This window comes from Diorhabda carinulata, chromosome 2, assembly GCF_026250575.1.
Source record: "Diorhabda carinulata isolate Delta chromosome 2, icDioCari1.1, whole genome shotgun sequence".
Lineage (NCBI taxonomy): Eukaryota > Metazoa > Arthropoda > Insecta > Coleoptera > Chrysomelidae > Diorhabda > Diorhabda carinulata.
Window position 1 is genome coordinate 35,379,934 of NC_079461.1, and position 18,200 is coordinate 35,398,133.

Sequence of the window (18,200 nt, forward strand, 5' to 3'; positions counted from 1 at the left end):
TGAATGAAAGACAGAAATGAATAAACCGTCTGATATCACCTTTAAGCAGTTGTTCAGAGATGCCTATAGATACTAAGTAGTCTTTAACTTTTGTAGGCTGTAGTCATCGGGAAAGACGTGCCTTGGTAGCCGATTCCAAAGGCACTTTTCAAAATAAGAAATCCTGATAACTTGAAAACGTACTTGGTGTTCATAATCCACTAATTGCTTGCCGAGTAGCCCTTACAAATACTGCTCTAGGTGGGATCTTAGCTCTAAGTTGTTTTAGTTTTTGGTAAATTCTGAATAGCGTTTAGGTTAAAGAGACTCTGGGTTCGGTTTGGATAGTGCAAAATAGAAACTTATTACAAACGACTGTTGAAAGGACATGACATTAGAGAATTGAGAACGTTTTTATGGAGAATAAATTGATAACATTAAGAAATCAAGATCAGAATTGGAAAGGTTCGAAAGGCATTCGTCAAGTACACCTCCACGTCAGAATATGTTTCATGGAATGATATGTGTGATCAGTACTGCTGGAAACTTGGACCTTGAAAGCTCAAATGATCAAAAAACTTGAGCCATTTGAGATGTGGCTCTATAGACGCATCCTGAAGATACTCTGGACTCACAGAATCACCAAGACGAAGTACTAAGACGCATTGGTCGCACAAGAAAGCTGTTGACAATTATTAAGAGGGATGTTGCGAAGGACAGAGACGCACGAAAAGAAGTTATTATGTACATGCTACGAAAACCATTTTGATAGGGTAGTCGTAGATCACGCAGGTTGGAAAATAGATTCATGTCAAATGTTTCGCCCAAATCAAAGAGCCCAGTAAATTTATGCGTTAAAAAAAAAGACAAAACTTATACTAATTTCATCATCATATAATGTAAATTCTGTCGGAAGAAACAGTAAACTAGATTCTATCGCAATGACTTATAATGATGTCTCATTTTTCTGTCACAAAGTGAAATTAGAGTTGTTATTGTCAATTGTTTTTTGGTGCTAACAATCTTTAAAAGATAGTGAAGAATTTTTATATTCCAAGAATTCATATCGGTAATATATGTATATGTCTGTAGCTTCAGTCCATACGTTGGTGACATAAACCAAGAGGTCCCCGGGTGTTCCATGTTTACGGAAGTTAACAGACTCAAGATATCTCAGGATTTGCTGGTTAACGACTTTGGCAATAGCTGGGAGTGAAGTAATCAGACGGTAGATATTGGAAACCGTCTTTTTTACTTTTCTTTTGGTATGGGTTAAACCCGAACAATTTTCCAGTTGGTTGTATTCCATCTGGGCGAGTCGTTTTATTGAAGTTTAAGCCTTTGCCGCATCTCTATAAGGTAACAGTTCCACAACTGTAAAATTCTTTTTAACTCCGTCTATCCTTTTAAAGATTTTTGTCCTCTTTGTTCCTGTTTTCAAAACGGTTTATCTGTACAAACAGACAACCCCCATTCTAAGTGACGCAAGGCATTGCCTTATTTTCAATAATCCATGGTAAATATTTTGGTGATGCTCAATTTTGAACGGTTTGGGACAAGACATGTCGAGTAAGGATACGCATGGGCGTAGCTTTGTATTTATGATGCAATTCGTTATTTCAGAGTATAATTACACATAAAAAATACTTCGAGATTACAAAAAAAAAGGTGCCGGATAGAAATTTTGTCATGAGGAACAACTAGAAGCTGTCAAACAATCAATTTCAAAGAGTTCTAGCAAACTAAAAGCTACATCTCAAGTTGGATTTAACGTGAGTAGACTACGTAAACGGTTGAATGTTGGATCGACTGCGAAAAGTATGAGAAGATTCATCAACGCGTCTTCAAAGGCACTAGAAGATGAAATCAACGAGTATGTGAAGCTAAACAACGATCTTTATTATGGTATCTACTGTACTAATCTTCGAATGCTATTACGAAAAAGACTGATGTGCTACAGAGTATTTTGATGATTCTTTGTAAAACAACGAATACAAGTTTGTCAAAATTCATCAATCCTCAAACTTTTTATTGAGGTAGCTTCCCCACTTACCCCTACCATTTGATCCGATGATTATTTCTATTATTACTACGAATTACACCCTCTAGTGCTACGAACTAGCTACGTTTTTGATCCCTCACTTTAGTAATTCACTTATAACGTGAGATCAAAAAATTTGTACTATTGATAATTATTTTTTTGTGATTAAGTTGTCGATTATTAAATATTCTAACTACTAAACTTCATTTTGTCTCATTCAACTTCATATTTTTTATTTTCTTCATGACTCTACTAGCCCTGACGTTAAAAAATCACGTATAAGGGTTCAACCCCTTCAGTAATATTGTTTATAAATAAACAGCTTTGAAGGAATTTAAAAAGAATCAAATAACTCCAATCGCAAAACTAATATATCTGGATGAATTTGAACGTAAATAATTTCTTTGAAATATTCCTGCTAGACAGTCTGCGATAAGCAGTGGCGTGGTTTGGTGAGATTTATTTAAATATGGCGTTCTATAGACCATGGGCGAATGAAGACAATGAAAATGCACAGTGTAGTGAGAATAAAGACAGTTATGAATTTAATAATAAAGATTTAAATATACAAACCCAGCTATTTTAAATATATTCGAATGTTTAAAAAAATTATCGAATAGTCACGAAAGGGGTTGCTGTGGTTTCACAGAACCGAAATCAGTTGAAAAAGTTACTAGGATTGTATACGTAGGTCAACAAAAGTTATTAAATTATCCAGAATACAATTAGAAATATTGCGTCAAGTTTTAAACACAAAAAACTGAATAAAGCAATAACCGAATCGTCAGAGATAGTTCTATAGCGTCAGTTAAAAGTCTACCGAAGTTCTAATAGACGAATGGGGTACAAAAAGGGCTCAGTTCACGTCTGGTACCCTGTTTAAACCAAACTCCCTCACAGACAGTTACATTTTACTCGTCTATTTACGTTTTATAATTTAATGTTTTTAAAAGTATTTATATAAATAATAAATTTATAAAATGAGGTATCTACGCCTATGGTAGATCAAACAAAATTGTCGGCAAGGGTTTTTATAATCTACAATCTGGAAAAACTATAACGCGGAAATCGAAAATAAAAAAATACTCCGCTCAAGTCAAATTTGAATTGACAGATTAAAAAAACTTTCGATTACGACAAATAAATTTTCGATTTGGAAAAAAATTATTGTGGTAATCTCGTTTATAGTGTTACAATCATTTAAATTTGCTCCACCTACACTATCAATCATGTTATTAACAAATCGATGAATTTGTGATAATTGTTATTGATTTTAATCTGAATTTATCAACGTTTAGATGTTTTTATGTTCGGTTATTGAGAGGCGTTCAAATTATTTAAAATTCACTGTAATTTGATCATTTTGTAAACGTATAGTTTTTGTAAATACATGGTATTAAAATAACCGATGGGTGTATACCTTAAAATTAATTTTGTTAGTATTTTGATACGTTTTAAGTAAATATCTAATATTAAAATAAATAACGGATACTGAGAATCAAATGACTCGATTTTTATTTGATGTCAAGTTCATGTAACAACAGATTTAATCAATACGTTGCTTAAGTAAACATAACGTAATATTTTTTAATTATTTTCAATTAAAATCAATTATTTATTAAATATTACTTATGTGTGGTGTTTTAAATAAAACTGAAACTATTTATTTTGAAATAAAATTGGTAAGAATCGAAGTTTGCAGTATTTAAAGCTGGCAGATTAGAAGGGCATTGATTTTAATTTGAAAAAAATCACGAGAAATTCGATTACGAATTTAAAGAAAAATGAAAAAAATACTCAGGTAGTGAAAAAATTGATGTTCTTCAAAATATTAGAAAAAATCTTCCACTAACATCAAAATTTCATAAAAGATTGAATAAAAATTGAATTTAGAAGACAAAAAGATTATAATGAACAGAATTTCCATTCAAAACCAACCGAAAATCAACAAGACCATATAAAAAGGTCTAAAAAGTTAATTTATCTACAGATTTTTTAAATATTTATGAATGTCGATAATATAAATCGAAACTATCTATCGTTGAGATGATTAATCGTCATGAACTCGTCCACGACATGAACCGTGAAGCCGATACTGTTCTATACATAATCGAACTGTTCTATTACATTAATAGAATCGAATAGTACCGGTTTCACGGTTCAAGTCGTGGACGAGTTCGTAACAATATTAAATGATTCGACAATTAAACTCACGTTTTTTGTTCAACATAACGTGTTTGCCGATTCTATATAAATTATTTTTTTGATTTTATCAAGGAATAATTCGATTTGTCATCGAATATCGTCATTCGACGTCTTGTGACACATATAAATAAATCGTTTGGTAAATTATTTCATCGTTAATTGTACCAATATAATTTACGATCATTTTTGGATTCATTTTATTGATAACCTATAAAAAGCTAAATTTTTCCATTTGTAGCATTTTTTTTAATGTCGATGAGTAACATGTTGGATAGTGTAGGTAGGTGAAGCAGGGTAAATAAAAAAAAACCAATCAAGTAACCAAAAGTTTTCTCATCTTTATTTATAATCAAAATATATTTCGCCCGTTTCCCTTCTAAACGTGCGTCTCATAATGACATAATATTATCATTTAGGACCAGATTCAGAGTAAAGCATCTGAGGCTACAATCTCGGAGACTCCGCCATGAAAACTTCAGGAAAAAATCTTTGGAATCAACAATTTTTCGACAAAATAAGCTTCCCCATAATTTGATTTCAGATAATGGAATTACTTTTGGTTTCGAATAATAAAAACACGATAATTTGGCATTTTCAAGATCGCAGAATCCATTTTTGGTACTTTTAATAATTGGATTAGTTAACTTCCGGTCCATCAAGAATTACACGAAATGAGTTATCGCCCAATTAAAATAACCTAACCTAAACAAAACAAAACCTAACCTAAACGAAAGGAAATCTAACCTAACCTAACATAATCGAAACTAATGTTAAATGAACCTAACCAAAAAATGGATCCATTCGTCGATCTGCTTAACAACATCAAGACACAGTTTCCAATTCAATGCAAATAAAAATTGTATTAATAAAGTATTTTCGACTTTTTCTACTGCAGTAATTCATAAATCCAGTTCAAAAAACAGTACCGAATATCAACCAATCCAATTATCGATAAGACGAATGGATTCTACGATCCGGAAAACGATAAACCAACGTGTTTTATTGTAATTATAAACCGGACAGAAAGTTATTTTTTGTGGGATTCAACTTCATCTCCAAACCTCTAAATCCGGTCCTGTTATTACTAATTTTTGACGCACGTTTCTTATCCTAATGACGTACCTTTTTTTTAACGAAAGTACCGACGCACTAAAATTTAATCCTCTTCTTTAATAACCATTCGACTTCTGCACTGAGTCGATTCCGATAAAAAAAATTAATGGAACCGATTATAAAAAGTTATTTTTACGAATCTGCAGTTAGAGTAAAAGCAAAGAATCTATACTACAGGATGTCCACCGTTAAATATAATCATGAGATAAAACATACGTGTAAATCTAAAGTTTCTAAATCAAAAAAACGGCTGTCAGTTGAAATGAATTTACTTGAAAGAATATTTTTGTTATCGAATTGATAAAAAATATTGTAACGCATGCATGTTATTCTATATGTACCGATTGATTAATATTGATCAGTGGTTCTCAAAATGAGGTTAAAGCCCCTTGGTAAATGGAGGTGATGAGACATAGATTTACAAATAACTATAAGAAAAAGGTGAAAATAAAATAATGAATATTCCGAATTGAAAATTTCAACTTTTACTCGTATTATAAAAGAAAGTGACGTAAAAATGATTCCGTATTTATATATATATAATTGAAGATATAAAATCTAGAAGTTTCGCCTTCTAGAAAATTCTAGAACATTCGATAGTTAATTACAACTTTCTAAAATATTCTCCTATCGCAAAGGTAAGAAGAAGTTTCCGTTTTCACTGGCACGTTTTTCTAGATACAAAGACTAGAATTTCCATAACAGGACAGAATATATTCCAGATCATTCTACAATGTTTTGACTCACGTCCAAGAACTTTTCGTTTTTCATTGAGCAAGATACAAGAACTGGAAAATACGTTCTCTAAAAATGTCTAGAACATTCTAGAATAAGGTTTTCCTTCTGTTTTTATCTGAATGGCATATTTTTAAAGATATCAGACCACGAACTTTCGTCCTCAACCAATTTCTAGAGCAATCCAGAATATTCAAGAGTGTTCCAGAATGTTTTGACTCACGTCCAAGAAGAAGTTTTCGTTTTTCATTGAGCAGTCTGTTTATAAAGATACAAGAGCTGGAAAATACGTTCTCTAAAAATGTCTAGAATATTCCACAATATTCAACATCATTCCATAACAATCTAGAATGTTTTTTACTATCTTTCGTCTACTTTTTACTTTAGGATCTAGAAGTTTCGACCTCTAAAAATGTCTAGAACATTCTAGAATAAGGTTTTCCTTCTGTTTTCATCAGAATGGCATATTTTTAAAGATATAAGATCAGGAACTTCCGTCCTCAATCAATGTCTAGACTGGTCTAGAGCAATCCAGAATTCTGGAATGTGATTTTATCTCCTTTCAGTTCCCAATTTCACTTGAATGATAATGAATGAATGAAAAATGATACGATGGAGCTTTATTGGAAAGATATAAAACAAGATTAGTCGTTTTGAAGGTTCGGGTACATCCCGGAACATTCTGGAATGTTTTATTCTGTATTTTATGCAATGCCTAAGTGTAAAAGAGCATGAACGAATGGAAGTTTATAGTCCTTTTATTCCAACAACCACATACCTTCATGAGCAATGCCGGTTACTCCAGCTAGATGTTTCATAATTTTCAAACATTAATTTTTATTTTTCACTATATTTACAAAAGAATACAAACATTTACTTGCGTATTCAAATTTAAAAAAAAAAAAAATATTTCAAAGGGGCACTAAGTATCATTTTTTTTTCTAAAACGTCGAGCTGTAGAACAAATAAGTTTGGGAACCACTGATCTAATTAATACTTATATTCCATTGCCTATACAAACGTAGAAATTTTGTTCAAAGGGTATATGGTTCATTTAAATTTTTAGTTGAAAAAAGATTGACGTGATCCTTGAGAGTTACTCGTTTGCAAAAATATTGGCATAATTTTCAATGGTTACAAACTTTCATAGAAGAAAAGTTTATAACGAAAATACGATAGATTTCTTAAATCATTACTAGCTTTTCTACTTTTATACTTAAATAGATTTTTTCGTGAACGTATCCAACTTTGGGCAGTTGTCCCTTCTAGAAGCAAACATGAAAGTATTACAAACTGATATAACCAATCTAGAGCCATCTAGCGACTACTATAAGAATTGTTAATGCAACAGCCCGCACAATATTCAAAAAACCAAAAAAACCTCACAATAATAAAAAAAATAATCCGCCTTTCAAGCTTCGCTAGGTTTCTTTTTGGCCAAAATATCCCCTTAGGAATAGTTAATCAAACCCTACCACCACAACCCCAGCCCTGCAGAGGAGCTATTCCTATATCAGAGCCTATTCAAACAAACCACCTCCCTCACAAAATCGTCCTTATCTTATCAAACTTTAACCAACGAATAACTACGATTGATTACTGATAAAGGTCGTTAATCAACCTTTGAATTATATTTCACACGAAAATACAACCTTCATTTTTCATATGGATTTGAAGGGAAAAAAGATATTGAAGTGGCTGCACTTTTGGAGGAAATCGATGTTTTTCCTGCAACAAAATGTGCATTCCTCATTTTGGGTGCCTTCACTTGAACTATCTTTAAGCACCCTTCGAAGGCTAACGTCCCGAAGAAAAATAATACCCGGGTTTAATCAACATACATATTCAGGACTAGATTTGGGTAAATATTTATTGAACCCAGAAGGAATGATAGTAAGATATTCAAACTTAGAGCATTGTTTTAAAGCCAGCGACGTACGGGGATTCCCCAATTCTGGATAGCCTTCATGGTAACTCCCCAAGTGACTTAGGACTGATCATACTTTCAGATTTTTAGTTCAAGTAGAATGAAAAATTTGTTATAACTAATGTAGCGATGCTAGAACAGAATTTTTTGGATCAATTCGCGTGTCTTATTCCAAAATTTAAAATATTGAATGAACATGGATTACGCCCACCCTATTATCAAATATTTCTTCGAGTTTTGATTATTTTTACCTTACTAACTTGCCAAACTTTTTTCGATCCAACTCATATCAATCATCTTCCAGCAGATCTAAATTTCGACGAGACTTTAACGAGTTAAAACTGTCCTTGTACAGCAATAAACAGGAGACAAGTCTCATTTTCAGAGTAGAATCAATTTTTACCCTTAACCCTTTTTTCAAAGTGTATTATAGATAATTTTATCATATTATATAGCGAAGTTTCTCGGTACGTGACGTAGAAGGATTTAACCTCGTTTGTTTGACGTAGTTTTTGTTTACCCCGCGGCATTATGGTATCTACAGTGCTGTTCATAATACTCAACAGTGTATTTTTCATACATGTAGTAATAATTAATATCCAAAATAGACGTTGTCTTAGGTTTGAAACGGAAAATCTATTTTCACTAATAACCCCTAGTTTTAGCCATCTCTAATTTGTACTGATGAGATCGATTAGTAAATTCGTATACAAGACATTGTTCAGTTTTGTACTTTCTCTCAACCGCCCCCACATTCATGTTTCAAATTGCGGAAAGGTTCATAGTAGCTTAGTGGGTAGCCATAAGTCTTCTGATTGGCTCGTCGTGCCCCATTTGACTTTACCTTCCTTTGAGAAGCCTATCAGGTAATTTGGTTTCAACCTTTTGATGTCATTAGGCAAGCTGTGACGTCTATTTAATCAGAGTTGTTTGGTAAGTGGCGGAAGGTCCTTCTATGTGTGCCGCCTCCCAAGAGACGCGTTAGAAACACTTTTGGATTTGGTTGATCCTGGTCTAGCGAGCCCTTATTGCCAGAGTGACCGAGAACCCAAACGATCTGGATCTTGCAGCTATTTTATTACAGCGAATGGTTTGGAAGACGGTAGCGCGTGCCCCAAGCGAAAAAAGATTCGCTTATTTCGAGGTGTCTTCTGCGGAAGACTGTTCCGTCTAAACTATTCAACTTTGAATCAATCGTTCACCACGTTACTGCATTATTAATATTAATATAGCGGACTTGGAGTCACTAGTCCACTGATCTCTTTCAGTGATGTGAGCCTCTACTATTAACTGTTGCAGGCGCCATTTGGTCACTACCAATCAAAATGGTGGACGATCACCCGCGGCTTGCGTCCTAATTTTTGCATGGAGAGTTGGTACAACCTGCAGTTCTGTATGGATGTTCCAGCGTGTAATTTTACAAAACCGGCAAATTTAGTTTATGCGATTCATCCCCAGTTTATTGTTTTTTTAATTTTCTTTATATTTTTTACCAAATTTTCTCTAATCTCGATATGCAGTGGTAAATATATACAACGGTAGAATAATCGGTAGGTGTAAGACAACCTTAAGAGTTTTGGTTCTATTTATAGTCATATACGTATGACAAGGACGGTAGATTTCGCTTTCCAAAACAAATTCCTTCATACAATAGTGTTTATTAAATCGATTAACGTTATATTAATTATTTTGTTGTATATGTAGTTTTTCTAATCAATTATTGTTAGTTTCGTTTCTTTCGTTACCAGTAGGTGGTGTTTAACGATTAGCATCGAAAAAGCAGCGTTGAATAACCTCAAAAATTTAGTAAATTGAAGTTTGTTCAAAAATTGACAGTTCTAAAGCTGATTCTGGTCAATGATTGGCTTACTGAAATCAATCTGATCAACAATTGGCTTTTAAAGTTGAATTTTATATGGGAAATTGGCCATTTCGAATTAATTCGGCACGAAAAGGGGCTTTTTCAAGTATAAATTGTGCATGTTGCGTTGGATTCGTCAAAAAATTGGTTTTTAGTTAGATTTGGTCAAAGATTGGATTTTCCATCTTTGATTTGACGGAAAATTTTAGTCAAAAAATGACAATTCTAAAATTTGGTTTAGGATTTAAATTTTCACGTAAAGTTTGGTCAAAAATTGGCTTTTCCAAATTCAATTTAAAGAATTTCCCTTTACTGAGATGAAGTTTGTCAAAAATTAATTATTCTAAAGATGATTCTAATCAATGATGGTTTTTTAAGTTGTAGTTTTGCATATTGCGTTAAATTTAGCAATAAATTAGTTTTCTGTTTAATTTGACTTAAGATTGGCTTTTTCAACTTTGAGATTAAGCTTCCACGTTAAATTAAGTCAAAAAAATTGACCCTTCTAAAATTAATTAGGTGAATTTAGCTTTACTGAATTGGAATTTATTAAAAATTGACTATTTTAAGCTATTTCTGTTCAATGATGGTTTTTTGAGTTAAATTTTTTATTGTAGACTGGATTTTCCGATTTAATTCGGTCCGGAAAGCGACTTTTCTAAGTAGAAATTGTGCAGGTTGCGTTGGATTCGTAAAAAAATTGCTTTTCCAAGTTTGGTTTGGTCAAAGATTGGCTTTTCCAACTTTGATTTGACGGGAAATTTTAGTCAGAAAATGACTTTTCTATTATTTGATTAAAAATAAAATTTTCACATTGAATTTGGTCAAGAACTGGCTTCTCCAAATTGAATTATACGAATTTGAATTTACTGAACTGACAATTTGGATGAAAACATTTTTTTTGGTTGAGGTTTTCGTTGAAGATTGGCTTTTCCCCATTAGTTTTCTCCGAAAAGTAGCTTTTGTAAGTATAAGTTGTAGAAACTGCTCTAAGATGTAATTGTCGAAAAATTGCTTTTTTAAGTTTGATATGGTCAAAAATTGCCTCCATCAACTCCAATTTGACGGTGAAGTTTGATTTTTCAAGTAAATTTTGGTCAAAAAATGACTCCTATAATTTGGTACATCAAATTTCTACGTAATTTTAGTCAAAAATTGGCTTTTCCAAATTGCAATATACGAATTTGTATTCACCGAATCAAAGTTTGATAAAAAAACTGTCCATTTTGATCAATGATTGGTATTTTAAGCTCAACTTGATCAAAAATTGGTTCTTCAAGTTAATATTATTTTGCTATTTTGATCAACTGCGTTTCATAATTCATATTATTTTGTTTTCTTATCTACATTCACTTCCAGGTAATAATAATTTATACTAATCTCGTACTAATTCAAAATATTTCGTTTGAATCAAATTTCAATTGAATTAATTTTGGTTGCGACGATTTCTAAAGCTGCACACGAAACTTTCGAAAGGATTATTTAAGCCAGGATGTAATTATCCATTAAATTTTTGAAGTTTGAGTCGATATTATCAGGTTTTGAAAGACTTTTATTTCGAGATATTTCTTCAAATATACAAATTTAGGCTAATTGAATATTAATTTCAATATTTTTATTTGCGATTTTATCCCAATTGAGATATTTTGTTTTGCCGGGAGTCTTTGAAACTGTTCTTCAACTGGAAAATTGTGTTCTTGGGGAATGGGAAATTTAAAATAGAAACCATATTTAGAAACGCTTCTGAAGTTTTCTATTTGGTATAAGATTGACTTTTTTTACATAAAATTGGTTCAAAATAAGTTTTACGTACTATAATATTGGAGTTTTCCACGTTGAATTTGGTCTAAATTGGATTTTTTCAATTGAATTGGGCTCAAGTTGAATTTATACTAAATTTTTGGCAACCATTGGCTTTGTTTGATTAAATATTTGTCCAAAAACTGGATTTTCTGAGTATAAATGGTGCGTATTGCTTCTTCAGATTTGAAATTGTCAAAAAATTATTTTTCCAAATAGATTTTGGTCAAAAATTGGATCCTCCAAATTGAATTATATGAATTTGGATTTAATAAATTGAAGTTTGTCAAAAATTGACTATCCTAAAACTGGTTCTGATCAATGATTGGACTTTTATCCAGTTTAATTTAACCAAAAATTGGTTTAATAAATTGAATTCAGCAAAGATTGATGTTTCAAAGTTGAATTTATCAAAAGATTGCTTTTCCAAGATTGATTTGGTCAACAATTGGCTTTTCGAGTTAAATTTTTTGTCAAGATTGGACTTTCCGAAGTAAATTTTTCGGAAAACAACTTTTCTAAGTATGAGTTGTACAGATTGACATTTCCAAGTTTAATCTGTCGAAAAATGGCATCTCCAAGTTTGATTTGACGGGAAATTTTAGTCAAAAAATGACTATTCTATAATTTGGTTAACGATAAAATTTTCACCTAAAGTTTAGTCAAAAATTGGCTCCTCCAAATCTAATTTTATGAGTTTGGCTCTATTGAATTGAAGTTTGTCAAAAAATTGACAATTCTCAAGTTGATTTTGGACAATGATTGGCCTTTTAGGTTTAATTTGGCTTACAATTGACTTTCCGAGTTAAATTTTGTATAGAAAATTCCTTTCGGAAGTAAATTTTTCAAAAAACTAACTTTTCTAAGTATGAGTTGTGCAGATTGATTTCGTCAAATATTGGCTTTTCCAGCTTCAATTTGATGACAAAAAATGACTCTTCTAAAGCTGACTTGATCAATGTTAAATTTAATTTAGCTTAAGATCAACTTTCCCAGTAAAACTTATATTTTCTCCCATTTTAATTATATCAAATTTGGTCAAAAGGTAATTATTGTAAAGCTTAATTTAGCCAAAAACTGGCTCCTTATCAAGATTAACTTTTCCAGTTGAAGTTATCCAAAAATTAGCATTTTCAAATTCAATTTAGCTAAAAAGCAAGCTTTTTATGGCAATCGGTTAAATATTGTCTAAATTTGGCTTCATTTTTGATCAAAAATTGGTCTCAGTTCAATTTCGTCAAAGTCTTTTCTTTCATGTACTCAATTCAGTCTACGATTGACTTGACAAAGTTAAATTAGTCCGAAACAAGACTTTTCCAAATAAAGTTTGTTCGAAAAAGGCTTAATTTGGAAGTTTAGCTTTGTCCCAAATAGAAATTTCTAGTATTCTGCCAGTATTTTCACAAACGAGCAGCACCTCATCAATTTTCACATCATTCTTAATCGATACTCTAAAAATGTTGCATAGGCTAATTTTAAATCGATTGCAGATATGTAATATTTTGTATGTATACAAGAGGAAAAGGACCTTTTTTTATCCCATATACCTTAGTTACGATGAAAATTATTTTATTAGTCTCAATTTAAAAAAAAATACAGTCAAATAATTACATAATATATTAAAACTTACCATACGAAGACCTACAACTTAAAAAAGTGTAAATAAGTAGATAACACAGCCATCCGCGGACCCGTCACACTATATCACTCTTTATAAAAATTTTTTTTGGCACTGCGAAGTTGCAAAATATACACACTTAGGTACGAAAGAACCTTCCAATAAACATTTCGAAATGTCAACAACATTTTGTAACAATTTAATCAATTAGCGTTTTTATTTGTATACAAAATAAAGTGATTAATGTCTCAATGTGCGATTTGGGCGGTTTTTCCCCGATAATCGTAACTAAAAAGGCATCTATTACGACATATAAATAAAAAAAAACTAAAATCAAGTAATTCTCACAATAGAGACCAAAGTCAGTAAGAAACCATAGATCTATTAATTGCAAAAGCCGTAGAACTAGTTTGGAGTCACAGACCTAATCATTACCAAATCACAAAACTATCCATTGCAAAAACCATAGAACTAGTTTATAATTATAAACCTAAACATTAGGGAACCACAAAATTATTCATTGCAGTAACAACAGAACTATTAGTAGTGAAAATCATAGAACTAATTTGAATCATAGACCTAATCATTAAGGAACCACAAAATTATTCATTGCACAAACCATAAAACTATTAGTTTTGGAAATCGCAGAGGTAATCAGCATTAAAATCTACAAGTTAATCATACGGCAATTACAGAACTATTCATTTTACAATAATCGCAAAACTATTGATTGCAGTAACAGAATTATTCGTTGTGAAAACCACAGAGCTATTCAGTACTAAAATCAACAATTTCGTCATTAGAGAACCACAGATCTAGACTTTGAAGAAACCACAGGGCTAATCAGTACTAAACCACAAAACTGTGGTTGTGATTGCAAAAACAGAATAATTCGTTGCGAAATCCACATAGTTAATCCGTACTAAAATCATCGAATTCACAATTAGGGGACCACAGATCTAGACTTTGAAGAAAACACAGAGCTATTCAGTACTGAAAGAAACTAATCAGTACTGCAATAAAAAAGTTAATCATTAGGAAATCACAAAACTGTTAATTGCAAAAAACACAAATCTAGTCCGTATTTAAATCAACAAGTACACCATTAGGGAACCACAGATCTAGACTTTGAAGAAATCACAGAGCTAATAAGTACTATAATTAGGAAACCACAGAACTATTAATTGCAGAAACCGATTATCTAGATTTTGAAGAAACCACAGAGCTATTAATGTTTGTAACAAGTTTTTGATGTGAAATTATATATCGAAAAAAAAAATTGAAATATATTTTTACGTTGTGTAAATTTAAAACTAAAACGTCAATATTTATTAAAAGGTCCTCGTGCTTATCAACTGTAATAAAAACTTATAGAAAATTCCTCAATAAATAAAATAGAAGAAATAAGTAAACCGTTCAAAAAAACTGCCAAATCCTTTTTTTATCTATACAATGGGAGACAGCAGAGAAGCAAACAGTCTCCTGCCTTGTAAAGTAGGTGGCCGTTAAACATTCTTCTGCCATCCGTAAACACCTGAAAAACAAAAGAATAATTAGCAGTAAATTATTTGTAAACTTACGTTTTGGTTTGGGCGGTATTAGTTTTATGGCACCCGGTCTATCGGGTATATCGATTTTGTCTAATTTAATTTTCTTTTCCGACGGTACGGGATCCCTGACGTCTCTAGGCGGAGACAATCGTTTGAGCGGTAAAGGTGGCAAAGAAGGCGGAGTGACGGTCTTCTTCTGAGGTGCTACTCTAGACGGAGCCGGTTTAGCTTCTTCTTCTAATCCCGTCGATCTCATTTTCGAGTTAAACACCTTTACAGTTTTGGGTCTCTCCTCACTGCTAGCGTCTTTCCTTATACCAATAGAAAAAGCTTTCTTTTTAACTTCGCCCGTTTCGGTATTACTACCGTCCACTGTCTTTTTGGGTATTCTACCGAGTTTTTCCAGGGAAGGTGGTTTAAAAGCGTCTATAGAACTTTTCTTATCTTTCTCACTTTTATCTTTATCGGATTTTTCCTTCTTGCTATTGCTATCAGATTCTTTTTTATCTTTAGTAGAATGACTTGAAGAACTACTTTTGATAGCGCCGTTACTTCTGCTCTTATCCCTACTTTTACTTCGATCCTTTTCACCATCTTTTCGATCCTTATCACCGCCTTTTCGATCTTTATCTCTATCTTTACGGTCTTTATCCCTACTGCTACTCTTACTTTTCGACGAACTACTACTTTTGCTTCTACCTTTGTCTCTATATCTATCTCTGTCCCTACTTTTTTCTTTATCTCTGTCACGACTACTGCTCGAACTCTTCGAAGAACTTTTAGATTTACTCTTATCTTCGATTTTTTCCTCACTTTTACTCTTCTCTTCTGATACATCTTTCATTTCAACATCTTTAGGTTCTTCCGCTTCTGCAGGTTCATCAATTTCCGCAGCATTTTTAGGAGAAGTAACTTCATCTTTTGAGTCCTTTTTGTAAAATTTGACAATATCTATACCGTCCGATATGTTTTTCTCAATTTCCGATTCGGTTTCCGATTTGACTACTTCCACTTTTCCCATTTGTAACTGTCCTTGCGCAAGAGAACTTGTACCTTTAACAATCACCAACCATTGTTTGACCAATTGAGAAGACAAAGCTGCAACGTCTACAAAATAAATAATATATTGGTGGTTCCACATATGAAAATTCGTAAATTATAAGGTACAACAAATATAATCATGCCCAAAACAGAAGCCAGATTTAATACTCAGCTTAAACAAAATTGATCCAAAAAAATATATAACTCGTCAGTGAATATTCAATGTTTAGTTATATTTTAAATGATTACTAAGTTTACTCTGATACGACAACAGTTATACGAAGGATGAAATCAATAAAGCTACTGAGAATGGAGGAAAGAAACTAAATGAGGTACTACCACAAACTAAAGACAGCAAAATGGAAAAAAATTTGGAAAAAAGAAACCCAACTTTAAGAATAAGAAACATTTATTCCAATTTAAACTTTCCCAATTAGTCATCAAATGGATAATTCACATCTAATGTTTTAAGTGATTATTCAACCATCAAAAAATTTACCAAATAATTGGAAAAAAAGTGAAATAGCAAATTAATGAGGTAAATTGTTATTCTGTATTATTAGATTCATTTGCCAGAGTCAGAATCATTCAGAACCAAATCACGTGAGCAAAAATATTGGTTCAAGGTTAGTTCAGTTCTGAAGTTTCCAGATTTTTGTTTGTATTGGGGCTATTGGTTCAGTTATCCACGTACAACAAACTGCTTCTATACAAGCAAATATTGAGACCTATTTGAAGTTATGGCATACAACTATGAGGTTGTGCCAGTAAAAGTAACATCGAAATTATTCAACAATTCCAGAATTATATTAAGGAACATCATCGATGCACCTTGGTACTGCCAAAACAGTGACATCCATCGGAAATAGTAGCCATGTACATTGGCTGCTTCATCATGTTAACGTCGAGGCAATTCAACACGTAAACAACACAAACATGATCAGAAAACTTGAGGATTAAACCCTTCGAATTAGTGTAATAATTATTTAGTGATGAAGCAAAGTATAATGCAGATAAGTGTCCATTAGTGAGTAAGACCCTAGTTTTGAGTTTTCCAACCTTGGTAATTTAGGTTACAAAAATATTGCTATTTAATCTCTTTCTGATTATATAAGTATAATATCTTAAATGAGAAGGATTTTTGCATTCAAATTTACCCACCGAAGTCTGATTCATTCAGAACCAGAGCATGTGAGCCAAAATATTTGTTAGTTCGATTCTGAATTTTCCTTTTGGATTACCAATTAGTTCTGGTAGTTTTCAGATTTTTATTAAAAGTTTGAATCAATCAGATACCACATCGCGTGAGCAATTCTGCTCATGTGATGTTTTTTCAAGATTAGTTCTGTTATAAATTCTCCTTATGGATTAGCAATCAGTTGTAGTTCTTAGATTTTTGTTAGGATATAAGTTCGGTTCAATATCCACCACAATACCAAAAAGTCTGCTTTAAATTGATAAACTGGCATCAGCTAATGTTTGCTTACATTATTTTTCAATTAAACGGTGAATAAACACACAAATAGGAAAAATATTCCTCAGTAGAGACCGATAAGGTAAAGTGGTCCCGTAATACTAAAATCTTGCACAACAAAGCACGAAAAGGTTCAAGTTGTGATTCTCAACGAAAGCTATTGTAATTCAAATGAAATTTTGTTAGAAAAATTAAAAATATAATAGATTTTCCATACTTTAAAAACTCATATGTTTACTAAATAGTATTTTCAAAACTGAAATACACAAACTATATTCAAAATAATCTTGGCCTTTTGCCTTTGATGTATTTCCATTTTGTGCATAATTATTTCTGTGTTAAATAAAACGTTAATGAAAAAAATTAATTTACCTTGTACGTCATCTCTTCGTGATAAACTTTTTATTAATTTTGGTAATATATTGAGCTTCAAACGCTCTACATCGACGGGCGTTATCAATAACAATCCTAATATTTCTTTTACTAAATGCCAATTGGCCGTCTGAACGGCGTCCTGTAACCAAGTTTGTATGAGGGTCCATCCACCCTCGGCCATAAACATATCAACTAATTCTTTACTAGTGTTCTTCAAAATTAACACATACACGCATTTGCTGACTAATTTTTTCGAAAATTTAGTCATTAAACTAAAAGTGAAACGAATATTTTATAGAATAAATTCTAAAATGAATATCGCAAATACTTACTTGACCAGACGCGGGACTTCGTCTCTTGATAGGATCCCTCCATCGGGTGTCAGGAGTACTGATAGACACTTCAATAACTGCAAAGGATCTATACGAGGCTGCAAAACAAAAAAATAAAATAAAGTTTTCGGTTCTTACAATCCCCTATT

At 32.1% G+C, this 18,200-nt stretch overlaps 1 protein-coding gene across 1 annotated transcript in view; it reads right to left on the reverse strand.

Annotated features, from left to right (window-relative positions):
* LOC130903411 (serine/threonine-protein phosphatase 1 regulatory subunit 10-like) overlaps window positions 1-18,200 on the reverse strand; it is a 32,851-nt gene that overhangs the window by 8,710 nt on the left and 5,941 nt on the right. The window contains exons 2-4 of the mRNA XM_057815503.1: window positions 18,052-18,149; window positions 17,717-17,991; window positions 14,860-15,936 (exon numbers count right to left, since the gene is read on the reverse strand). Coding sequence (XP_057671486.1) covers window positions 14,860-15,936; window positions 17,717-17,991; window positions 18,052-18,149 — 1,450 coding nt within the window. The remainder of the gene's footprint in view (window positions 1-14,859; window positions 15,937-17,716; window positions 17,992-18,051; window positions 18,150-18,200) is intronic.